Source organism: Tenrec ecaudatus, chromosome X (assembly GCF_050624435.1).
Source record: "Tenrec ecaudatus isolate mTenEca1 chromosome X, mTenEca1.hap1, whole genome shotgun sequence".
Taxonomy (NCBI): Eukaryota; Metazoa; Chordata; class Mammalia; order Afrosoricida; family Tenrecidae; genus Tenrec; species Tenrec ecaudatus.
In genome coordinates, this window is record NC_134548.1 from 135,751,702 (window position 1) to 135,778,434 (window position 26,733).

Genomic DNA, 26,733 nt, shown 5'->3' on the forward strand with positions numbered 1-26,733 from the left:
ACCAATGCACAACCAGAGATCCTAATAAATGCTCCACATAAGAAAAATCTCAAGGTAACTGATTTTATACAAATGTGTTTGATACAATTGATGTATGGATTGTTATAAGAGCTGTAAGAGCCCCCAATAAAATGATTTATTAAAAATTTTAAAATGTTTGGACTTGAACCATTTCTTAAGGAAACTACCCCCAAAATGTATTTTACAAGATTTTTCAGCAGAAATCCCTGAACACAATAAACTCTTGCCTGATGACTCAGGCATTCATGATGAACATCCATGATTACATTGTGCAATAGTGCAATGTTGCTTGCCCTTTTTTTCTGGTCCCTCCTTCTCCTTCAAGTCAGTCTGTCACTTCTGCTGCAAATGTACTTCTTGCTAATATCACCCCTCCCTCACATACACCCCTTCTGGTTTGCAGCTTTTAATTTACTACGAACTGAGAAACCAAGATTGGTAAGAACTGTAAGTTAAATAAGAGTTAAGAAAGCACTGAAAGAGAGGATGAGGAATTAATTATGGGCTTCATGGCAGCAGCTTTGTGATATGTACAGGTTCCTATCTTTAGATAACTTTCCCATTCCTTCCAGTTAAGAATAAGTTTTGAAAGGATGGTGTTTGAGAGCACTACCTTCAAAGAAGTGGATTTATTTGTTATGAACAGACCACCTGAGGATAGATGAAAGCAGGTATTTTTTCTTAAAAGAAAGTCTTGGTTTCTAACACCATCCTTCCCACATTTATACGTCACATATATAATGCAGACCCCAAATACTTCACTACTCTTGGTACTGTATCGATGCAGACATCCCTGTTGTGATAGGGAAAGTCAGGCTCATGCCCCCAGAGCTCAGATAAGGAAGTGGAGGCTCAGGAAAGCTGAATGATTTGCCCACAAATCACACAATCCTTAGATGACAAGGTCAGCCCCTCCTGCATTCTCAATCTAGGCTCTTCCAACAACAGGATGCTTTTTGTTACCCCCTCTTGTCTTTCCTTCTCTCAAAAGGACAGTAAGTCTTTAGTGACACAACACTTACTCAGTCTCCTTTGGGCTTGCTTCCTGATTTCCTGTCAGATAACCTTACACATCTTGCTCTTTTTCTGTCACAATTCAAACACTCCGATTTTATTATGTTCAGGGTTGTCAGTGAATTAAAAATTCAATAAATGTATGGTACCACCTTGCCACCAAAAGTTAACAAATATCACCAGTAAGGATGTTTCTCACAAGTGGACACTGAAGAATACATCCCAGAAGAAAGCTAACAGCTCATTTTGTGCCATGGCAGCATAAGAAATCACCTCCTCAAGACATTCCTTAGCTTTTCATTTCCTCTATAAATAATCAGTCAGAAATGTGGCTCATATTTCATATTAATCAAAAACAGCACTCTCTCATGTGTGCACACTCTTGCTCTCTCTCTCAAACTCTCAATACTCCAAATAAAGTGAGAGCTGCTAATGCCAGCAAATTTAAATTTAAGTCCCCACTCCTCTGGACCTGGTTATACCTTGTCTCCTCCAAGAAGTCTTCCAAGTCCATCCCAGGCCTTAAGCATCTCTTCTTCTTGTCTAAGAAGACCAGAAACCAAACTCATTGCCATTGATTCAATTCCCACTCATAGGAACCCTCGAGGATATGGCAAAACTATCCCTCTGGGTTTCCAAGACTATACATCTTTTTGTTGTTGTTGTTGTTGTTGTTGTTGTTGTTGTTGTTGTTAATCATTTTATTGGGAACTCTCACAACAATCCGTACACACATCTATTGTGTCAAGGACATTTGTACACTTGTCGCCATCAGTTTGAAAACATTTTTTTCTACTTGAGCCCTTGATATCAGCTCATTTCCCCCTCCCCCACCCTCTTTCCTTCCTGAACCCTTGATAATTTTTTTTTCATGTCTTACACCAACCACTGTCTCCCCTCAGCAACTTTTCTGTTGTCCAGACCCCTGGGAGTGGGTTATATGTAGATCATTGTGATCAGTTTCCACTTTCTCCCCCACCTTCCCCTTCCCCTCCTGGTATTGCTACTCTCATTATTGGTTCCTGAGGAGTTTATCTGTCCTGGATTTCTTGTGTTGAGAGCTCTTGGCTGTTCCAGTTTACATGCTCTGCTCTAGCCGGATTTGTAAGGTAGAACTGGGGTCAGGTTATGGTGGGCGGGGGGAGGAAGCATTAAAGAGCAAAAGGAAAGACCCATCTCTTCCTTGTGACACTTCTGTAAGTAGATATACGATTGTCTACAGATGGGCTTTGGGTGTCCACTCCACCATGTCCCCCTCATTCACATTGATATGATTTTTTGTTTGGGGTCTTCTGATGCCTGATATCTGATTCCATCAACATCTCATGATCATACAGGCTGATGTGCTTCTTCCATGTGGGCTTTGTTGCTTCTCAGTTAGATGGCCGGTTGTTTATCTTCATGCCTTTAAGATCCAAGACACAATATCTTTTGATAGTCTAGCACCATCAGCTTTCTTCACCACATTTGCTTATGCACCCATTGTTAAAAACTGTAAATCTTTACTGGACAAGAAAGCTGCATCTTTCTACCATAGAGTGGATGATGGTTTCAAAATCTGACTTTGTAGTTAGCAGCCCAACGTGTAACCCACTACACCACCAAGGCTCCTTTAAGAGCCTAGACAATTGTTGCCACTGCCATTTATCACATACAAATTTATGATGGACTGCCAAGGGTAGGGGTTCTAGAGGCAAGTAGATCCAGATTTCAATTCCAGCTTCACCACTTCCTAGCAACATGGCATTGGGGAAATTACTTAAAGTCTGTGAGGCTGAAATTTCTCATCTGTAAAATGAAATGAAGACTATTCTATCTGTTAAATTCTTTGGATGATGAAATACATATAAAGTACCTAGCACAATAACTGGCATATACTAACAATAACAACCATTTGCCGTTGAATATGCTTCAGCTCATGGTGTGTCAGAGTAGAACTGTGCTCCAGAGGGTTTTCAATAGTTGATTTTTCAGAAGTCGATTGTCAGTCATTTTTCTTGAAGGACCTCTGGGTTGATTCAAACTATCAACCTTTCAGACAAGTTGAGCACAAACCATTTGCATCACCCAGGAACTGGCATTTGCTACATACTCAATTAAAGGCAGTTGTTTGGTTATTATTGTGGTTCAAGGGGGCTTCAAAATGCTTGTGCAAAAATGGAACTGACAGATAATAGTATTCGTCTATGAACTTATTGGGGCCCTCTCATATATACCAGTTCTTGTTTGATATGTGTGATATTTTGTCTTTCTAAATCTTTTTATTCATGGGGATGGAATGAAGGACATTGATCAAGTAACTTAAGCTTAGTGCCCCCTTATTTGCACCGGCCTTTTAGAAGGACTACTTTCAAATGTTATAATAGTCACTTTGCTATTTTTAAAAAAAAGAGGCTCCCAAAATTTCATTAGTTACTATAGTGACAGACCTGTACCAAATCTGCCACCACCACCCCTTGCAGTTGAGTCTTAAGCCTCTGTTATTTTTCTCCTCATTTCCATGTCCTGAAGCCGACACAGTGCCTTGCACATTGTAGCTACTCAACAAAATGCAATTTTATGAAATCTTCACTTAGTCAAAAATTTTGCTGTACTTAGCTCCTAAAAAAAGAAGAAAACATCAAGGAAATAATCTAATATCAAGTTTTTGGTCAAAAACTTCCAAGGTCCAACCAAGAGCCTGGAGATGGAAAATATTAGCTCAATCACTTATATTCTTTGAAATAATTGAATGTATTTTGTAAATTATAAGGTTTAATGTTAATACGGTGCTAAACATAAAAATTAGAAAAAGAATGAGGAGAGTCTCTCAACCTCACCATGATTGACATTTTGAGTCATAGATGTTGTTGTTGTTCTTATTGTTGTTTTGGCTGCCTAGTGCATTGAGGAATGTTTACTTGCATCCTTGGCCTCTACCCTTTGGACAATAGTTTCCAAATTTAGCTAGCTTTTCAGGGGAAAAATGTACTCATTTTTTCTGAGGGACCTTTGTGTTGGTCCCACTGTTCAGGGAAAAAATTTACTCAGCACTCCCTGGTATTAAAACGTTCATACTATAGCCAATAATCTAATATAATACAGCCCCTCAGATCATTCCAACACCCCACCTCCACTCCCAGAAGGTGGTATCACCTACTTTGGGAAACAATGCTCTAGATTTCAATAGTACTCTCCCCAAGTCATAACAACCAAAAATGCCTCTAAATATTGCCAAATGTTCGGGAGGAGGGGGTTGATTGCCCCATTTGAAAACTACTACCCATTAGGTTCTGCAATCCACACCTAAAATCATCCAAATCATTCAAAGTCTTTCATACTAAGGCAGAAAAAGGAAGGCAAGCATTTCAGAAAAGGCCAAAGCAACTTCAGTTAACCTGAAAATCCCATTAACCCCATTCCTTGAGTGTTCTATTCCCTAAGCATTCCAGATAACAAAAAATGTACTGTACATTCTATTTTCTAATTTGTATGCAAAGGTCAGCCCATTTTTGCTATTCAACAGCTAAGCACAGAAATCCAGTTCATGGGTGGGGAAATCATCGTTTCTGCTATCTATTTTAAGTGGCAATAATGCTACTGACCTAGAAGTTTAGAGGGGTTTTCCCCCATCCCCTTAATCTAAAAATCTTAACTCTGATATTGGTAATTACTCCTTTATTCATTCCCTGGGAGGGGGGAGAAATGCAATAAAAAGAAATCTAGTCCAAATAACCAAGATTTTTTAAAAATCATTTTACTGGGGGCTCGTACAATTCTTATCACAATCCATACATACATCCATTGTGCCAAGCACATTTGCACATCTGTTGCCATCATCATTCTCAAAGCATTTGCTTTTGACTTGAACCCTTGGCAACAGCTTCTCATTTTTCCCCTCCCTCCCGGCTCCATTCCTTAACGAACCCTTGATAATTTTTAAATTATTATTATTTTGTCATGTCTTACACTGTCCAGCATATCTCCCTTCACCCACTTTTCTGTTGTCCGTCCCCCAGGGAGGGGGTTATATGTAGATTCTTCTAATCAGTTCCCGCTTTCTACCCCACGTTCCCCTTACCCTCCTGGTATTGCTACTTTCATTATTGGTCGAGAGGGGTTTATCTGTTCTGGATTCCCTATGTTTACAGTTCCTATCTGTACCTGTGTACATCCTCTAGTCTAGCCAGATTTGTAAGGTAGAATTGGAATCATGATAGTAGGGGGAGGAAGCATTTAAGAACTAGAGGAAAGTTGTGTTTCATCATTGCACCCTGACTGGCTCGTCACCTCCCCACATCCCTTCTGTAGGGGGATGTCCAGTTTCTACAGATGGCCTTTGGGTCTCCACTCCGCACCCCCTCATTCACAATGATATGATTTTTTGTTCTTTGATGCCTGATACCTGATCCCATCAACACCTCATGATCACACAGGCTGGTGTGCTTCTTCCATGTGGGCTTTGTTGCTTCTGAGATAGATGGTTGCTTGTTTATCTTCAAGCTCTTAAAACCCCAGATACTATGTCTTTTGATAGCTGGGCACCATCAGCTTTCTTCCCCATATTTTCTTACGCACCTGCTTGGTCTTCAGTGATCCTGTTGGGAAGGTGAGCATCATGGAATGCCAGTTTAATAGAACAAAGTGTTCTTGCATTGAGGGAGAACTCTGGTAGAAGCCCAATGTCTATCTGCTACCTTAATTCTAAGCCTATAAATATATGCACATCATCATACATAAATATATTTACGTATGTAAATGCTTGTATTTAGACCTCTATAAATGCCCTTTGCCTCCTAGTTCTTTCCTCTATTTCCTTATACTCTCCTCGTGTCCCACTACCATGTTCAACCTTCATTTGGGTTTCAGTAATTCCTCTAGGTTACATTGTCTTTGTTCAACCTCTACCAGGCCTCCTACACTGTCCTCGCCATCGATTTTGGATCACTTGTTCCCTTGTCCCTGGGTTTATTAACACCCACTTCCTTTCCCAAACCTCTCCCTCTCCCATGTCCCCACGGAACCGTTGGTCCTGTTGTTTTCTCCTTCAGATAATTTATCCTGCCTATCTTATCTAGGTAGACCTGCAGAGATAATAATATGCACACACAAAAAGAGGCAGAGCACAATAAAGCAACAAAAGAGAACAAAACAACAACGGCAGCAGCAAAGAAAAAAAACCAGGACAAAAATTGAAAAGTCTGTAAATAGTTCAAGGTCTGTTTGCTGACCTTTAGGAGTGTTTTCCAATCAAATCTGCTGGGGTGCCACGCCCTGGCCCCAAAGTCTATTTTTGGTATTCCCTCGGGAATGGCTTGCTCTGCTCTCCTTGCTGTTCTGTTGCACGCCCTTAGTGCTTTGGCTCGGTGTGGTGGGGTCAGATCGAGCACAATTCCTGCACTGTGTCATCAGTGTTGTCCTCTATAGGGCCATGGGTCAGTGAGGGATGCCATGTCTCCTAATGGGGCTGGCCGTATTGTCCTCTCTGTGCATTGGCTGCTCTGAGTAGGGATAGCATCCGCAAGGCTTGGTGGGCCAGGATGTGCTCCACTCTCTCTTCCTCCCCCTTCATTTGCTCCTGTGTGCTCTGATCAAACATGTCCCTCTCCCTGAGCTGTAGTTTCAGTGCTGTCCTCTGAAGTAAATTCTTCTGGGGACAGGTGGGGCTGTCCACGTAGTTGGAATTGGGGCCAGTCCCTCAGACCTCTCTATTACAAACAAGATTTTTATTGCATTGAAAAGACATAACACTTTGACTATAATGTAAAACCAGTTCTTCTAGTCATCCCATTGTGCAATTGAAAATTCCCTTCTTGAGTCAGTAATTTTTCTTGTTTCTTCTTTCTGCAGGTTGTGATCCTGGGAAAACATTCCAGAGGGTATCACTACATGCTTGCTAACCTGGTAAGAATAAACAGGGTTTAAGGTTCCCTGGGCAATATATTATATTTCATTTGTCATCTGGAATAATCTGTGATTCAAAAAGGAAATAGATGAAGTAACTAAAATATTCTCTAGATGCTTGGATTACTTCCTGATGTAAAGCTCTTTCCTGTACATAAAAAAGACCACAGCCTGAGTGCAATACCTTTGTTTTCAAGTATGATGTCTTTGTTTTATCTGGAAAGCTTATATCGTCTCTTCATTTTAAAAAGTAATGATTTGCTATGATTCTCTATTTCTTTGCATGTTCTATTTGAATTTGAAATCAAGTTTAAAAAGTTAGCCAAAGGACAGGGATCATAAGAAACAGACTCTTCCTCCGATTGATCCAAGTTTATGTGCATATCCGTCCTGGATTTGTCCTTCCAGGACACTACTACCAAATCTTTCCAAACCAGGTGCCAGAAGTAGGTTTCAACATGGGACATTAAATGACTCTGTCAGTCTCAAGCCACCTTTCTACTTATAAAATGCAACTTTACTCTCCAACACTCAAACTCCCAGGCCCATAAAATATATTATATTCCTAGTTGCTAGTATTTCTTTCACGGTGCTTCTTTCCCTGCCTAACAAGACAATGGGCTTAGGAGATAACAAAATGCGTTTTACATCAGTAGTAACTGTTTGAAAGAAGTGCTGAATAATATTATCTCCAGAAATTGAAAGAATGTTGGATTATCACTAAGATACTAATAATCTATTAAGTTATTATATAACATGAATTGTACCCACAGTTTTGTTTTGCTAGTACAACAGAATCATGACATTATAAAGATCTTAAACCAAAAGAATAGCAACAAAGGTGAAAAATTATTATAATTATGTTTAAATTTCTTAAAGAAAAAATCTTACTTTGTTTTAATAATGCATAGTTTTTAATGAGAAAAAATATTATTCAAATTTCTTTCTTAGGAAATACATACACTCAAATGCTTTATCAGATGCAGATTAGAGCCACAACTTTCAAGTGTACTATGTGTCTTCTCCAATAATTTGCTCAAAGTGGAGCATTTTGGGGATTAGCTCTGAATTTACATTTGATTGCTTTCTCTTTGGATTCCAGGCTCTTGGAAGTAAATGATGTTTTTTGACGCAATGGAAGTTAAACAGGGGCTTAGCAGGAAACATGGGTTTCAGCACAAGGCAACAGAGGCAGTTATTATTAATGGATCATTACCATTCCTTCCTCACTAATACTTTCTCTTCCCCATTTGCTCCTTTCTTCCTTCTTCTTCCTTTCCCTTCTTCTCTGCCTTATAAGTCCTGGGAAGCACAAGGTATACAGTACAGTATTTTAAAATGTGGAGCTCACATGTACTTGACAGTTATTATAGTGGTCATGTATTTATTTAATGTATAATAGAAAAATACAAAATTAACATCAAAATCTCATGATATGGACATTATTACTTCGTACAAGGCTAAAAGAGTGATTTAGAAAACAAAAGGGGAAATAATTTTAATGTAAGAAATAAACATAGCATGGGGGATAAGCAGAGATGACAAGACTGTGAAAATGGTATATAGATGACTAAAGTTTAAGAAAGGACATTGGCCTAAGGATCAATAAGCAATACCAGGAGAGCAAGGGGAAGGTGGGGTAGAAAGGGGGAACTGATCACAATGATCGACATATAACCCCCTCCCTGGGGGACAGAAAACACAAAAATGGTTGAAGGGAGAGATCGAATTTATAAATTATCAAGGGGGAGGGAGGGAAAGAGGGAAGATAGGAGCAGAGGGGAAAAGGAGGAGCTGATAGCAAGGGATCAAGTAGAAAGAAAATGTTTTGAGAACAATGATGGCAACAAATGAACGAATGTGCTTGACACAATGGATGGATGTATGGATTGTGATGAGAGGTGTATGAGTCTGCAATAAAATGATTTTTAAATAAAAATAAATCAAAGAAAGGATGTTGGACTGGGGGTCAAGAGGTTCAGGTGATCATACTTGCTTTGCTAGTAGCTAACTATGAGCTTCAAGATCTGTAAAACTTGGGCTTAGGTGGAAGGTTGGTTCATGTGTTGATTGGATGCTTTGCAAGCAGATGCTCAGACGTAGTGAAAAATACAAGGCATATATTTATTCATTGAGAATATTCACTGAAACATAAGAGAGAACAGAAGGAGGCAGCAAAAGTTTCAGACTACAATACGGGTCTGACACTTGTGAAGGAAGGGGGAAGAAAAGGGTTGATGGGAAGAACTTCAGACAGTAGTATAACTCGTAACAAGTCTTGGCCAATGCAAACAGGAGCTCTGATGCAAAGGCTGCACATAAAGGAATCCCAGAATGCTTCAAAACGGTCATCTAGTCGTTGAGTGACAGCTTCCCAGGAAGGATACAGATTCCACTTGAAAAAATGAGGCAGATCCTGAAGGCACCTGAATCTGGTGGTTTTCAGCGAATATAACTCCTTTAGATAAGCATTGTCTCCAAGAGAAATCTGAGCAGTATATATCAATGACCAAGTGACCTCTAAAGAGGTCATTCCATTCTGGAATTCTCCAGGTCTCCTTACTCCTACTGTCAGTCCTTGAATGGAGCTTTGCTTTCAATTTTGGACCTTAGACATGAAGGAAATGAAAGCCTGGGAGTTAGAGAACTTCAAAATAAAATCACTCGGAAAAGAAAGGTCAGACAATAATGATAAACTGAAGCCTACCATAGAACTCAGAATTGTGAGAGCTTGGAAGGCTACATATTACAAGAACAAGAGAAATCCACCTCTATAGAAATAAAATCATGTATAGGATTATTCTGAATGATGGCAATATGGGTACTTTCACCATGCTTTGAGCTGCCACTCCTCTTTCACTAGTGGCCTTCTTTGCATTTGAACTCAGCCACATGTTTCCCTAAGCCCCTGTCAGTTAAGTAGCCTCTCTCCCTCTCACAAGGGAAGGTCCTGGATAAGGATCCTTTGTACTACATTCTAAACTGTGCTATAATTTAATTTTTCCTATATGTCAGAATTGTATCTCACTGTACACAGGACCCTAAACTGAAATCAGCAATAGATGCAAAATATGAAATCAGTATAGTATGATAAAAAAGAAGAGCCAAGAGGAGGAGCCCTGATATTGTAGTGGGTTACATGCTGGGCTCCTAACCACAAGGTCAGCAGTTTGAAACCACCAAGCACCCTGCTGCAGAAAGAGAAGGCTTTCTACTCCAGCAAAGAGTTACAGTCTCAGAAAGCCCCAAGGACGGTTCTACTCAGCCCTATAGAGTCAGAATTGACTCGATGGCAGTGAGTTTGCTTTAGGATTTGGATAAGCCAAGAGAAAGGTTTGACTCCCAAGGACTCCAATAACTAGCCTATAATAAAGCAAACTTTCCTGAACCTGTATAACAAATGGTGTGGGGGCCATATCTGGCTTTCTATGGCTGCCAAGGCTGATTGCCACAAGACAGAGGTTAGACAAACTGACCCCCTCCGTACCTTTTGACCCTATTCTGACACCAATCATTCCTCCCATGCACTCTTTAATTCTCAGCTGGATTTGATAATTCATTGCCAATGCTCACAATTATAAGCCAATCTCCTGCCTAAACATACAGCCGATTTCATCTGTGGGCTGGAATTTCACTGCTTTGTCCTATGCACTGGCTCCTGATTTTGCTGTTGCTGCTCTTCTGTGATCCAATAATAGGTATGGTGGATACGCTGCCCTCAACCTGAGGCCAAAGAAACAAGCACTTGAGACACCCTTGAAGAACATGAACCACAGCAGGACTTAATTCAGTGTTGCATCCGTTAACCACTTAAGACCCAACAGTTTCTCTGCCCAGACCAAGAGAATGCTGGCTCTGCAAATGGAGGCTAAGTAAGGTCAGCTGCTTGGGCTAGAGAGTCAGAAAAGCAAGGGATCGTGCTTGCTTGCTAGGGGAGAAATGAGAAGATGTTAACATACTGCCTCCTTCAGTTTTTAATCATTTTACAGATCAAGACATTGATTCAGAAAGGACTTTGCCCAAAGTCTTTCAGCTATTTCATTGCCAATGCATTTTCAATCCAAGTTGAGCAACCTCTTGATAGAGTAAATTGCTCTTCCCACTTGCCCCAATTTAGCATCTCAAGAAGGCAAGTCAGCCCCATAAAGGTCACAGAAAAATATTTGCATATGCATCAATGTAAATGAATGGAGTGCAAAATGTAAATTTTGTAAGAGTGAGGATTATCAAAGATATAGGGGCTTTGAAAAAGGTTTTCATGGGGGGTGGGGACAGCTTTGTAAATCTGGGTTTGAAAGTTGTCCAAAAGTCAAAGAAAAAAATTTGATTGCATCTCCAACATTCTTAGCGATCTCTCTCTCTCTCTCTCTCTCTCTCTCTCTCTCTCTCTCTCTCTCTCTCTCTCTCTCTCTCTCTCTCATGCTCCTCTCCTTGCTATTTCTCATACATCTCTCCCCAATGCTCTCATTTTCCTCCTCTGTCTTTCTCTCTACCTCCCACTCCACTCATATTTGTGTGCCAGGAAATAATGATGAAAATGGGTACTAAATGACATCAAATACTCCCAAAGCCACTGCCACCGAGTCAATGCCAACTCATAGCGATCACCCCATGGTTTTCCTAAATGTAACTGTTTCCGGGAGTAGAAAGCCCGGTCTTTCTCCCACAGAGATGCTGGTGGTTTGAAACTGCCGATCATGCAGATCGCAGCCCGAAATAATCCCAAAATGCCACTAAAACAAAAGTATTATGGCTACAATGTAACTAACACAGAAGTAATCTTGCTTAAAGAAGTAAATCCTCAGTTGACCAGATCTCAGAATGCACCTGAAACAGAGAAAGGTCTTCTTTAATCAGAGAAAATGAGCTCCATTGAGATTGCCTCGTGTTGTTTCACTTGCCAACAACTGCTCCCTTCTGCTCCCTTCCCCTTCCAGGTCTTCTTGTTCTGTTCTCAACTCTCTGTTCCTTTGTTCTTCCATTTTTAATGATCTAAATAAAAAATTGAACTGCTCTAAGCCATGTGTTGTGATCAGTGACACCTCAGCAGATGGCATTGTAAACACGGAGCTCACTGGGCTGGAGGCTGGCCTTGCAGGCTAAAGCAGTAGGTTTGAAGGGGGAAATTCCCAGGGACCCCAAATGCCAAAAAGCCCAGGCACCTCCGGTGGTACAAGTCTCTCTTGTGGTTCATAATTCACTTTCATCTCCAAAAGGAAGTAGGGTAAAACGCAGCACAGCGCCAAGACAACGTGGAGTGGAGAGTAGGCCCAGATACCACTTCATACCATGCATTTTGAAAGCCACGGGCATTAATCAGCTTCAAGTAGCCAGCGTTGAGACTCTCTGTCCATCCTTTCCTCACCCTGCTGCCTGAAATCAACACTGAAAGATCACTTTCTACCCAATATTCCGGCAAAATGAACTAAATGAGTTCTGCTTTATCCCCAGGCCCCAAGATCACATCCTCAAAAGCAGTGCTTCTCAAACAATCTGTAATGAAGGCTAATAAAAATATAACCAAAATTAATTACTAGAACCTTCAAATAAACAAAATAAGGTACATAAATCACAAGCCTGATATTTTTTTAGTATAAGATTTAACTGACATGATATTACCCTCTCAAATTACTGTAAAGGTTTCTATCCTACTGTCATCTTGAATGGTAACAAACAGAATGTCCACAGAGGTCGACACACACTTTGGAGAGTCGAAAGAGCTTTGCAGTGTGTGTGTGTGTGTGTGTGTGTGTGTGTGTGTGTGTGTGTGTGTGTTTCAACAAGTTCATGGAGAAATTCCATTACTTTTACTTCTACCTTTCTACTTTCCATGAATTTTGGGAGATATATATGAATATAGTTATATATAATTCATATAAACTTCTTGAAATATATTTTGAAACAGATAGATAGATCGATAGATCGATAGATAGATAGATAGATAGATAGATAGATAGATAGATAGATAGATAGATAGATAGATGGATGGATGGATGAAGATCTCCTTAGGGACATTATTATCTTATTGGAAGACCAAATTTTCACAGCTGTGGTAAGTACTCTATCAGCACTCTGAGAGTGCGTTGTACTGTGATGGCTTGCACATTGCTGTGATGCTGGAAGCTAGGTTGGAAGGCAAACATACCTATAATCATGATGACACAAAACTAAGAAATATTTAGAATACTGGCAATCATGAGAATGAAACAAGGCTGGGCAACATCATCCCTTGAACTGCTAACCGCAAGGTCAGGAGTTCAAAACTACCAGCCGCCCCACAGTTATAGTATCAGAAAGCAACAGTAGTCATTCTATGCTGTCCTATAGGGTTGCTATGAGTTGATATTGACTCATTGGCAGTGAGTGAGTCTGTGACAGTTGCCATGAGTCAGATGAACTCTCTCTATCTTTCTTTATCTAATCCTAAGTGAGGTGGAACTAGGACCGGTGCTGGGACAGAGCATCAGGGTCCAGAAAAGAAAATGTAGGGAGTCAATACTTTGTTTCAGGGAAAGTCTCGCACAAAGGGTGACTTCAAAACAATTATCTGAAGGTGAGGAGGAGCCAACTGCATGAAGAAACCGAGAAAGTGCATGTAATACACAAGGCCCTGAGGTAGAAATGAGCTTGATACTGTCTCAGAACTTTGAGAAGGCAATTTTGGCTAGAGCAGAGTGATTGACAGGGCCAGGTAAAGATTTTACCTTTTTCTTTTCTTCTAACAGAATTCACGGAACATTTCCAAACAGGGAGAGAAATGTTCTGATTTGTATTGTAAAGCTCAATGGCAAATGAATGAGTCTTATGGTCTATATTTTACCTCTATAAAACTATTAACAAAAAATGATTAGTGACTTTTCTCCACCTATAGAATGTATATAAGGCTGTAATTACTGGTACAGTCCTATAAATCACTCTCACTGGACTCCAGGCAAAGACTAAGTTTGGTAAGGCTCAGCACTACACCAACAGCTAGGGCTAAGGTTTCAATGTGTGATTGTAGATTGAATTAGAGGATAAAACAGTGACTGAACAATACCAGCAACCCATAGTTAAGTGCTAATTTATATCGTGTAAACGTTAACTCCACACATTATACCCTCCCAGGAGGATGGACCTGCTTTCTACAAAAAGACTTGTGTCTTTCATTAGTAGCCTGATAACTTGAGTCACCAAAATTTCAATGCATTTCCCTATCCAAGAATCACCCAGATAAACAATTCAAATGACACTGAGGACAGAGCCAGTCTTTATCCAAATTATTAAGATAGACACCCTTGGCAGTCTTCCACCCCTTGTACTACTGCTTTCATTTCCTTCGAAGCAAGCCACCTTTCATATTTCTCTCTCATAATATAGTATCAACTCAACAAACATCAACCAACTTATCTTGTCTGTTTTTCCAACATGGACCCTGTGAATAGCACTGTATGAAGGAAATTACAGAATATCTCGCAAAGAAATACTCTAAATGTCAGTTTTGAATGTACTAATTTCCAAATGTCAATTATCTATACTATAAGAAGGAAACTGAATTTCAGTATGTACAAAACAAGGAAGATAGGATAATATCAAAGTTATGTGAAAATCTGGAACACTGGGCTGTTCAGTTATAATGTGTGAGTGTGTGTGTGTGTGTGTGTGTTATGAGGTGTGGATCCTGTTTCATTTCTCTGCATGTGGAAAGCCAGTTTTCCCAACATCATCTATTGGTGTGACTCTTCTTTTCCACATTGAGTGGAATAGGAGCTTTGTTGAAAATCAGTTGACCATCTGTGTGGGGCTTTATTTCCAGACTCTCAATTCTACTTCATTGTTCTATGAGTCTAGTATTTTACGAGTACCAAGCTGTTTGAATAACTGTAGCTGTATAGTATGGTTTAACATCAGAAACTGAGCCCTTTGTTCTATCTTTCAACATTGCTTTAGCTACTCGGGACCTCTTCTTATTGTATAAAAGGTTGAAGTTTCCTTTTCTATTTATGTAAGGAAGATTACTGGCATTTTAAAAATCATTTTATTGGGGACTCGTACAACTCATCACAATCACTACTCACTCATCCATTGTATCAAGCACATTTGTACATTTGTTGCCCTCATCATTCTCAAAACATTTGCTTTCTACTTGAGCCCTTGGTATCAGCCCCTCATTTTCCCCCTCCCACCCTGCTCCCCCTCCCCCATGAACCCTTGATAATTTATAAATTATTATTATTTGGTCATATCTTATACCATCCAATGTCTTGCTTCACCCACTTCTCCGCTGTCCATCCCCCTTGAAGGAGGTTATATGTAGATCCGTGTAATCTGTTCCTCCTTTCTCCCTCACCTTCCCTCCACCTTCCCAGTATCACCACTCTCACCACTGTGTTTCCAGTTCTTATCTGTACCAGTGTACATCCTCTAGTCCAGCTGGATTTGTAAGGTAGAATTGGGATCACAATAGTGGGGGGGGGGGAAGCATTTAAGAACTAAAGGAAAGTTGAATATGTTTTATCGTTGCTACACTGTACCCTGACTGGCTCATCTCCTCCCGTGTCCCTTCTGTAAGGGATGTCCCATTGCCTACAGATGGGCTTTGGATACCCACTCTGTACTCCCCCTCATTCACAATGATATGATTTTTTGTTCTTTGATGCCTGATATCTGATCCCTTCAACACCTCGTGATCACACAAGCTGGTGTGCTTCTGCCATGTGGCTTTGTTGTTTCTCAGCTAGATAGCCTCTTTTTATCTTCAAGCCTCTAAGACCCCAGATGCTATATCTTTGGATAGCCAAGCAACATCAGTTCTCTTCACCACATTTGCTTATGCACCTGCTTTGTCTCCAGTGATTGTGTCAGGAAGGTGAGCATCTCAGACTGCCAACTTATTAGAACGAAGTGTTCTTGTGTTGAGGGAATACTTGAGTAGGGGACCACTATCTACCTGTTTCCTCAATTATAAATCTATAAATATATGTACATAGATCTATTTCCCCCTCGTCATATATAAATATATTTACAGCTGTATATGACTGTATTTAGATCTCTGTAAATGCCCTTTGCCTCCTAGTTCTTTCCTCTATTTCTTTTTACATTCTTCTTGTCCCACTATCATGTTCAGCCTTCATTTGAGTTTCAGGGATTCCTCTCAGCTACATTGTCCTTGATCTAGCCCTGCCAGACCTCTTACACCTTCTTCACCATCGATTTTCGGTCACTTGTTCCCTTGCCCCTGGGTTTGTTAACACCCACTTCCTTTCTCCCACCTCCCTCTCTCCCATGTCCCCCTGGAACTGTCATCCCATTGTTCGCTCTTCTGGCTTGTTTATCCTGCCTATCCCTTCCAGATAGACATGCAGCGACAACAATATGCACCAACACAAGACTGAGCACAACAAAGCAGCAAGAGAAAATAAAACAAGAGCTACAACAGCAATAACTAAAAGGCAACAACAACAACACAAAAACCCTATAAATAGTTCAAGGTCTATTAGTTGTTCTTTACGAGTGTTTTCCAGTCGAGTCTGATGGGGTGTCACGCCCTGGCCCCACAGTCTATTTTTAGTATGCCCTGGGAACTTCATTGTTCTGCTCCTCTTGCTGCTCTTTTGCACGTCCCCAGTGTCTCGCTTCGGCATGGTGAGCTCATGGCGGGCACAGTTCCCACCGTGTGTCTCCAGTTTTGTCCCCCATGGTGCTTTGGGTCAGTGAGGAACGCTGTGTCTCGTGTTGGGGCCGGCTTTTTGGTCCTCTCTGTGCATTGGCTGCTCTGAGCAGAAATATTGCCCTCAGAGCTTGGTGGGCCAGGATGTGCTTCACTCTTTTTTCCCTCCCCCCTCATTTGCTCCTGTGTGCTCTGATCAGACCAGTCCCTCTCCTTGAGCTGTATCTTCAGTGCTGTCCTCGGAAGTGAATACTTCGTGGGGAGGGGGGGTAAGGGGACCTGTCCAGATAGTTGGTAATGGGGTCGGCCCCTCAGACCTCTCTACTGCTTCGCTGCTTCATGTCAGTGTGCTGTGTTCTTGTCTTGGAGCACTGTGTTGAAGTCTGGTCACTCTTTCCCTGTGCAGATATAAACAACACCCACCCCTTGGGTGGGTTACTGGCCTGTTCCCCCGGCTAACCATGTCTTTTCCCCCCTCCTTTTTAGGTGGCTACCACATGTATCTCTGAGTTTGATCGAGATTGTGTTGAATCTATAGATCATTTGAGGGAGTAATGGCATCTGGCAATATTGTCTTCCATCCATGAACTTTCCACTTATTTGAGGCTTCTCTTTCAGCAGTATTTTATCATTTTCATTGTCTAAATCCTTCCTTCCCTGTTTAGATTTATTCCTAGGGAGTTTATTCTCTTCACTATTATTCTCTTAGACATTATCGTGAATGAAATGGTTCCACTGCTTTCCCTTTCAGATTTCTCATTGCTGCTTTATTGAAAATGAAATGATTTTTTTAATTATTTTGACTTTGTACACTACAACTTTGCTAAATTCCCCTATTAGCACTAGAAGTTTTCTTTGGACTGTTTGGAATTTTCTGTATTCACGAAAATATCAACGAAGAGATAATTTTACTTCTTTTCCAGAGTAGCTTTTATTTTTATCATCTTATTGCTATGACTAGTACTTCTAACACAGTGTTGAATAAAAGTGGTGAGAGTGGGCACCCTTGTCTTGTCCCCAAATTCAACGGGAAAACTCTCAATCTTTCTCTTCTGAGTATAATGTTAGCTATTGACTTTTCATACTTGCTCTGATTTATATTGAGCATTTTTTTCATTCCAATATTCTTTAAGGTTTACAACAAGAAACAGTGTTGGATTTTATCAAATGCTTTTTCTGCATCCTTAAAGATTATTATGTGGTTTCTTCATTCTATTGATGTAGCATATTACATTGATTGATTTATCTAACGTTGAACCATACCTATATCCCTGGACTAAATCGCACTTGGTCAGAGTGTATGCCTTATTTTACTATGCTGTTAGGTTTGTTTGCTAGTATTTTGTTGATGATTTTTTGTATCTATACTCAGAAGAGCTTGTAAGTTTCTGTTTCATATGTGTTTTTGCCTAGTTTGTCTACATGGTTCTGTTTGCTTCACAGGATGAATTAGGGAATATTCCTTCGTTTTCTACCTTTTTTTTCCCTTTCGTTTTAAAAATAGTATTATTGGCATATAATTCACCTAACATGCAATTCAATAGTTCAGTCAAGGCAAGAAGAGTTGTATGATCATCACCACAGTGTTAGAACATTTTCTTCATTCTTATCACCAGATTCCCAACTGCCACCAAGCTGCCTGCTATACCCCTAAGGGAGCATTCATTCAATTACTGGGGCTATAGATTTACCTATCCTGGATTTCATATGCAGACAAACATTAGGGAAAAAAATAACAATAGCAAAGTAAAACCTCAATTGAAAAGAAAGCAGAAAATATATTTTTTAAACTAGAACAAATTTTAAAAGGATCATAAGGGTTATCAAATGATAAGGTGCTAAATTTTAAGCTAACTGCATCTGCAATAATCTACTTCCCAATGCACTCTGCATGAGAGCAAGGCTCTTCACATCACTGGTCCATGGTCAGAGGGATTCACCAGAAGTCTAATCCACATGGATTTCCTCTGATTTGTTTTAACTGAAACAACTTTAAAATGAATCAAAATTAAAGTGAAATGATAAGATATTACATTTTAATCTGTGTTGGCCATAATTGACTTTACAATCTTCTCTGTATGTTTTTTTAAAATACTCTTTTTAATCATTTTATTGTGGGCTAATACAACTCATCATAATCCATACATACATCAATTGTGTAAAGCACATTTGTACAATCGTTGCCCTCCACTTAAGCCCTTGGCATCAGCTCCTCATTTGGAGGCTCTTACATCTCTTATCACAATCCATACATTCTTCCATTGTGTCAAGTACATATTGCACATACGCCGCCATCATTATTTTCCAAGCATTCTCTTCTCACTTGAGCCCCTGATACCAGCTCTCCATTTCTTTCCCCTCCCTCCCCCACCCATCCTCACTCACAAACCCTTGATAAGTTATAGATTAATTTTTCCATATCTTATATTGTCCTCTGTCACCCCTCACCCACTTTGCCATTATTCATCCCCCTGGGAGGGGGTTCTAGTTTGATCCCTGTGATCAGTTACCCCTTTCTCCCCCCACCCTCCTCTAATCCTCCTGGTAATGCTACTCTCCTTGTTGGCCCTGAGGGGTTTATCTATCCTGGATTCCCTGTGTTTCAGGCTCTTATCTGTAGCAGTGTGCATGCTCTGGTCTAATCTGATTTGTAAGGTAGAATTGAGGGCATGATAGTGGGGTGAGGGAAGCATCAAAGAACTAGAGGAAAGTTGTGTGTTTCATCGTTGCTATATTACCCCCTGACTGGCTCATCTCTTCTCTGTGACCCCTCTGTGAGGGGATGTCCAATTGTCTACAGATGGGCATTGGGTCTCCACTCCATGCCACCCCTCATTCACACTGGATATGGTTTTATTCTGGGTCTTAGATGCCTGATACCTGATCCCATCGACACCTCATGATTACACAGGCTGGTGTGCTTCTTCCATGTGAGCTGTTGTTCTTTCTCAGCTAGATGGCCATTTGTTTATCCTCAAGCCTTTAAGACCCCAGACAAGAATTCAAGTAGTATGTAACTCTAAATGCTTCATATTATTACCATATGTACTTGTGTATAAGCCCAGTTTTTCAGCACATTTTTAATGCAGTTTTTTTGGGGGGGGCAAAATTAGGGACTTCAACTGATATTCAGGTGGGGTTAAACTCGAGTATAAACTATACTCAATGGAGCCAACTGGTCCAAGACTTTATTTGTTTTGGATCAGTGACTCCATCTCTTCACTTTTAAGAGGTCTGTTTCAACTTTCTGTTTTATTTTAAGTCAATTTGAATAGGTTGTGTGCTTCTAAGAACTTTCTATTTTATCTAGGTTTTCCAGGTTTTCACATAATTGTTCATAACATTCTGTCATAATTTTCTTTCTTCTGAGTAATGTTCCTTCTTTCATTCCTGATGTTGACTATTTGAATCTTTTGTAAATCTGGCTAAAAGCTTGTCAGTTTATTGATCTTTTCAAAGAATCAACTTCTGCTTTTATTGATTCTATTGTTTTTATTTTCAATTTTATTTATTTATTTTATTTTTTTGGTTAGTCTTCTTTTAACAGTTTTATTGGCACATAATTTACATATCATACAATTCAATTGTTCCATTGTTCAATCATATCAAGGAGAATTGTACAATCATCACCACATCAATTTTAGAGGATCCCCTTTCCCAAGATTAAATTGCCTTTAAAATGATTTATGTAAATACATTACGTTCCATTGTTCCCTACCCTCTCAGCCTTCATTATTTATTCCCCCAAATCCCCTTTCTCTCCATATCACCCACCCCCACCCCTGTTTTTTCTATATCCCCCTGTATCAGTAATTGCCATTATGCATACACCCCTCCTATGCTTCACAGCTGGGAGACCTAACAGAAAACAGTAACTCACAACATCAAGCTAGGTTGGTAAGGTTAAAAACATAATAGTATACAAAAAAAATACAAATCACACTTAAGAAGGAAAAGACACCCCACCCCCCCACCCCCAACAACATTCAAAAAGCTAGGGAAGAAATTTCTGTCATGGAACCAATAAGAGACAGCTGCACCCAGAACAGATCCAGCTTGCGTCTATAAGGTGATCAACTGGCCAAGCATCGAGTTGATTCAGCACAATCAAGATTACAATGGTCTCTCCCAGATAGCAAGGCTGTTGGAGACTCTCTCCTGTGGCTAGAGAAAATCTGCCAGGGCTCAGTCTGACTAGATACTCTGCAGATGGGTTTGGGGCTTCCGCCATCCTTAGGCCTCCACATATTGGGTGTTCATAATTTTTGCTCCGATGCTTTTCTTCTCACCATATTCGCATCGTTGTTATTTCTTTTCTTCTCATAGGTCTAGGCTTAGTTTGCTCTTCTCTTTTCAGTTTCTGGAGCTGTTAAGTTAGACCATTGAGATTTCTCTTCATGTAAGTACTTACTACTATAGTTTTCTGTCTGAGTACTGTCTTTGCTTCATACCATAAGTTTCTATATACATTTCTTTCATTTTCATTTGACACTTGGAAATTTTTAGTTTCCTTTTTATTTCTTCCCTGACCCACTGGTAATTTAATAGTTTATTGTTTAATTCCTATATGTTTTTGTATTTTCCAGGGTTTTATTTTCTGTTGTTGATATCTAGCTTCCTTTCATTGTGGTCAAAAAACAGGCACAGATTTTTTTAAATAATTTTAACATTTTTATCGACAACTAATTTATTTGTCATGCAATTCAATAATTTAAGCATATTGTAAGTTGTGCAATCATCACCACAATCAGTCTTACATTTTCTTTTTTCTTATACTCATTAATATTAGCTCCTAGTTTCCTCCCAACCTCTCTGCCATAACCCTGATAAACTACTGATCCAGTCCCTGACTCTATAAAATTACCTATCCTGAATTTCATTTAATGTAAAACAAACAACAATGAAAGACAGAAATAATAAAACTAGCAAAATAAAATAAAACCAAAAAACCCTCAATTGAAAACAAAGCAGAAAATAATAAAAAGTAGAATTTTAAATGGTTCACAAAGGAGAACAAGTAATAATGTGGGACATTTTAACCCAACCATATCTACATTTGGAGCCCTGGTAGCGTAGTGGTTATGGGTTGGACTGTGATCCACAAGTTCAGCAGTTGGGAACCACCAGCTGCTCTTAGGGAGAAAGATGGGACTTTCTACTCACGTAAAGAGTTGCAGTCTCAGAAACTAACAGACTCTGTCCTATAGGGTCACTTATGAGTCAGCATCAGCTTGCGGGCAGTGAGTGAGTGAGATATCTGTATTATCCCACATTCCAGTTCATTATATCTGATACCAAGGTCATAGGAGATTTATGTTAGGCTTAATCCATGTGGGGCCCTAAAAAATGTGTTTTGAGCTTTCACTGTCATCCACAGCCTTCTACAAACTGGGTGCTCAGTAATTAAGCTCTAATACCATCCCCTCCTCCTGTCGTGGATTTTGCTGTTACAATCTTTGAATCACAGAAGCTGGTATGCTTCTTCGGTGTAGACTTAGCTGATAACTCACTTAGACAAAACAAGCCTTTAAGACTCCAGATAATATTCTTTCTGATAGCTAGGTGTCAACTGATTTCTTCATCACACTTTACTATAGCACCCATATCTTCGTGAGGGCAAGTATCAAGACATATATTTGATATAGGTATATTTTAGTCATTAGTTTGCAAGTTGAGATGTTTCTTGAAAATGAAAATTCAATAGTTAGACATGCTTAGAGTTGTAAGTGATGTTGTAAGGGCCCTGTCTAGGCAAAGAATAGTGAACAGACAAAGACTAGAATTTGGCATGACTGGAATTTGAAGTCTGTTGAAGGAAATGATATGAATGATCCTAGGGAAGTAGGATGTTACAATAGATAGTGGAATCTCTCTGAGGTCATACTAAGATTCAAACTCCAAACATGGTACCATCTAGTCAATTCTGACTCATAGTTGACTGTTTATATATGTAGAAAATAGGGAACCATCACAGTTATTTTAAGAAAGAAGTATTACAATCTAAGTGGAGTGTTAAGAAGGTACATGTATTGTATGAAGAATAATCTAGGCAGCAAAGAACAAGAAGTCGGAACACTAAGAAATTAAGACAATAATCTTGGCCAATTATTCTTACACCTATTTTGTGCTTCAAAATCACCTATTGGGTTTTATAAAATTACAGGCGCTTGAGTCTTGGTGTCATTAAATGAAAGATAAAATATAGGAAAAGGAAAAGTTTCAAGGGGACATATTGAGTTTATTTTTATAAAAATACATTATGTTTAAGATATAGTTTGGTACCTAATTTAGATAGCAGGCAATTAGAAAGTGGGTCCTAAGAGAATTGGTGTCTCATTCAAAGTGAATTCAAATGAAAAATCCTAAAATAAAACAAATACGAAATTTGTTTGTTTTTCAGAATGTAAATCCTCAAAATGAAACAAATCCTTTGGCTGAGGTAAACCATGTATTCGATGGTAAACGCTCAAAGCCCGATAATATGACAAATCATGATTACTCTCACAAGCACTCAAAAATTAGAAGGCAAAAAAAAGCTAAGAAAAAAATGTTTCTAACATCTTTTGGTAGATGAGAGCTACCAGAAAAAGAAACTGGCTTTCAAACAATCAAACTGCTAAAGGGTCTGTAATTCTGAGAAGGGACAGAATATTGCTGTAAAACAGCAACCTGTTTAAACAAACTGAACCTTCCTTTCTCACAAAAATGTCAGATAAATCTACTGGAACATGCTTTGTCTTTGGTAAAAATACATTCTTTTTTAAAATATGGGTTTAAATAAAAGCTGAAACTCAGTGTAAAAAAATAGAATTCATGATACAGAACTTTCCTTTGAAATCAGGCTGTTAAATGAATGTATTAAATAAAATTACATTGGTTTTCTGTCTTTTGTGTATAGGTTGCCATTAGAAACTCGTAGGTCAGACATTTCAACCTAAAACCAAATGTTAATTTTGTTTTGAGGCACGGAAATGAGTTAAATAGTAAAAACTTATAAACTAAGCTATATTTAACCCAGAAAGACAACTTTTATTTTTCCTGAAGACATAGTTTTTTCTGATAATAAGAAGCTACCCATCTAGATTACCATGTAATCACATATATTTTTGTATAATAACTGCAGTATTTCTATTCAGAGCAGTATTCAAGGGTCATGAAAAAAGAATTGGAGTAGGGAGGAGGGAGAAAGCTGGGCCTGGGCACTGTTTGACAGGACAAGGGCTCATGACAGTGGTCAATGCTGACTGACTGAGAGAACTGCCTTCTGCCCATGAGTGTTTCAGTTAGAAAGGTGTGCTGAGGATAGAGCTTTCTGGGAAAGATTATAGGATAAAGATGGACCAATGAATAAAGAGGGCAAATTCAGGGATGGAGTCGAAGGAATGGAGGTAAATAGCTGGCAGCTAGATATGGAGGATACATGCCTTCTTCCACCATTCCCCCAACCTTGCAAGCTATCTCTTTTCTTTTGATTTCTTGACTCTGGCTACTGACAATCAAAGTCTTTCATTACAGTTTGAGGAGAGTGGGCATGGTTAAGGAGGTTTGGGACCTCTATTCCAATGTGTTTTGAAAAGCTAAGGAAGCCATGGTGGGGCAGGGCTGAAGGCACTCAGCTGCTTCGTGGGGAAAAGGTATGGCAGTCCACTTCCATAAAGATTTACAAGCCGTACAGGCCCAATGAATGGTGGCCCGGGACTACCATATCATATCTTGATTATTTTAATACCATCGTTGCTTTATTATGACATGTATTAATGTGGCAAGCACGGTCTGTCTTTGTGAATTTGTGAATGAATGCTATTGGGAGTTAGTTTCATTTACCATCCATGTGTCTGGTAATTATCTCTTTTGTCTTAATGCTTTTAGAGAGGTTTCAGGTAACTCAGCCTGTTTTACCACCTTGCTGACTGGTTTGTCATCCTAAGGAGGAAATGTAACAAAAGGTTATGTATAGGTAAAATGTCTAAAAGTAATGATCAGAGCCAGAAAATACCTGCCCTTTTGTCTAACACTTTTCTCCTAAATTCCATCTTCTTACCACATTTCCCTGTTTCTTTACTCCATTTTTCTTTAGAGATTTTTTTGAGAAAGGTATTTTTTAATTGATTAGGGTGTTACAGTAAGACTTCACATTTGTTTTTATAATATTTTTACCATATTACAAACATCTCTCCATACCAATCAATATATTTCTTCAATGTTGTTCCTGTGGTTTTTTGTTTTGTTTTGTTTTTTAAATCATTTCATTGTAACACTCTCATCACAATCCATATATCAATTGAATCAGACACGTTTGTACATATGTTGCCCTCATTCTTTTCTAGACTTTCTATTGAACCTTTGGTGTCAGCTCTTTCTCTCCCCCCCCCCCCCCGCATAACTCCCTGAGAGATTGTACATAGATATTATTTTCATCTCTCACACCAACCGCTGTCTCCCTTCCCCCATGGTTTCTGTTGTTCTTCTCCCTGTACAGGAGTGTTTGGTTCTGTGTCAATCATGGTGATCAGTTTCCCCTTTCTCCCTTCTCTCCCTCTTTTCCCGCTCTACTTCTGATATCACTATTCCCACTCCTGTTGCTGGATATTGTGTGTCATGAGCTCCCATCCCTTTCTATACCTGTGTACATGTTCTGGTCTAGTCTGAATTGCGAAGCCACACTGGGGTCATGGTAGTGGGGGGTGAGGAAGCCTCAAGGAACCAGAGGAATATAGTGTGTTTCATCGATGCTTTACTGCACCCTGATGGCTCATCCCTTCACTGTGGCCCCTCTGTGGGGAGATTGTTCCACTGTCTATAGATGGGCTTTGAATTTGTGCTCCAGCCCCCCTCATTCTCAACAATATGTTCTTGTTTGTTATGTGTCTGCTAATACCTTTTACCCGGTCTCTATGACTCCTCACGATCGCACCGGTGGTGTGCTTCTTCTATGTGGACTTGTTTCACTGCTGAATGTGGCGGCTTGTGTAACTTCAAGCTTTTAAGACCCCAGACGCTATATCTTTTAATAGCTGGGCACCATCCACCTTCTTCACCACATTTGCTTATGCACCCATTTTGTTTTCAACGATTGTGTCGGGAAGGTGAACATCTCAGACTGCCGATTGGTCAGAACAAAGTGTTCTTGTATTGAGGGAGGGTGTGAGCAGAGACCCAAAGTCTATCCCCTATCTCAGTGTATTGCTGTATAAAAAGATGTACATGGACCAATACTTCTATTTTTGTGGATTAATATATTTAGAGATTTTATATCATCACCTCAATGTGTTTGTGTCTTTACATAGAATTGAGTGATATATGGTGTCACCACCATAAATATTCATCAAAATTATGGTAAGATGTAATGGCTTAAAATGTGGTTAGAGATGAAGGATCTTGCTCAGAACCTTCCTTGTAATTTTGTCTTCCTCCCTCTCTGCCTTTGTTCCTTTTCCTTTGCATCTATTTAATGTCGGTGCTACTACATGTGTTGTTGTTAGGTGACATCAAGTCTATTCCGACCCATAGTGACACTGTGCACAACAAAATGAAATACTGCACAGTTCTGCACCATCCTTCAAATGTTCCTATGTCTATACCCATTGTTGAAGCCCAGGTGTCAATCCATTTTGTTAAAGGGCCTTCCTTTTTTTTTTTTTTTTTTGCTGCCTCTCCACTTTATCAAGCACTCTGTCCTTCTCTAGGGATTGGTTTATCCTGACAATATGTCCCAAGTATGTAAGATGAAGTTTTGCTCCCCTTTCCTCTATGGAGCACTCTATACTTCTTCCAAGATGGATCAATTTGTATTTTTTACAGTCCCTGGTACTTTCAATATTCTTCTCCAGCACTACAATTCAAATGTGTCAATTCTTGTTCAGTCTTCCTTCTTCAATGTCCAACTTTCACATGCATGTTAGGAAATGAAAGATATTCTGACTTGGGTTAGGCTCACCTTAGTCCTCAAAGTAACAACCTTGCTTTCCAATACTCTAAAGAGGTCTTGTGCACCAGATTTACCTAATGCAACATGCCTTTTGATCTCTTGACTGCTACTAGCATGAGCATTAATTTTGAACACAAGCAAGACAAAAGCCTTGACAACTTCAAACTTTTGACCATTTATCATGACCTATGGGTCCAGATTTGAGGATTTTGGTCTTCTTGGCATTCAGTCATAATCT

General features: G+C 39.5%; 1 protein-coding gene across 2 annotated transcripts in view; it reads left to right on the forward strand.

The window, feature by feature from the left end:
* GRIA3 (glutamate ionotropic receptor AMPA type subunit 3) overlaps positions 1-26,733 on the forward strand; it is a 389,236-nt gene that overhangs the window by 231,699 nt on the left and 130,804 nt on the right. For both annotated transcript variants that reach the window (XR_012781217.1, XM_075539616.1), the window contains exon 5: positions 6,865-6,918. Coding sequence is in view for 1 of the 2 variants with exons in the window: in XM_075539616.1 (XP_075395731.1) it covers positions 6,865-6,918 (54 nt within the window). In the remaining variant the exon portion in view is untranslated. The remainder of the gene's footprint in view (positions 1-6,864; positions 6,919-26,733) is intronic.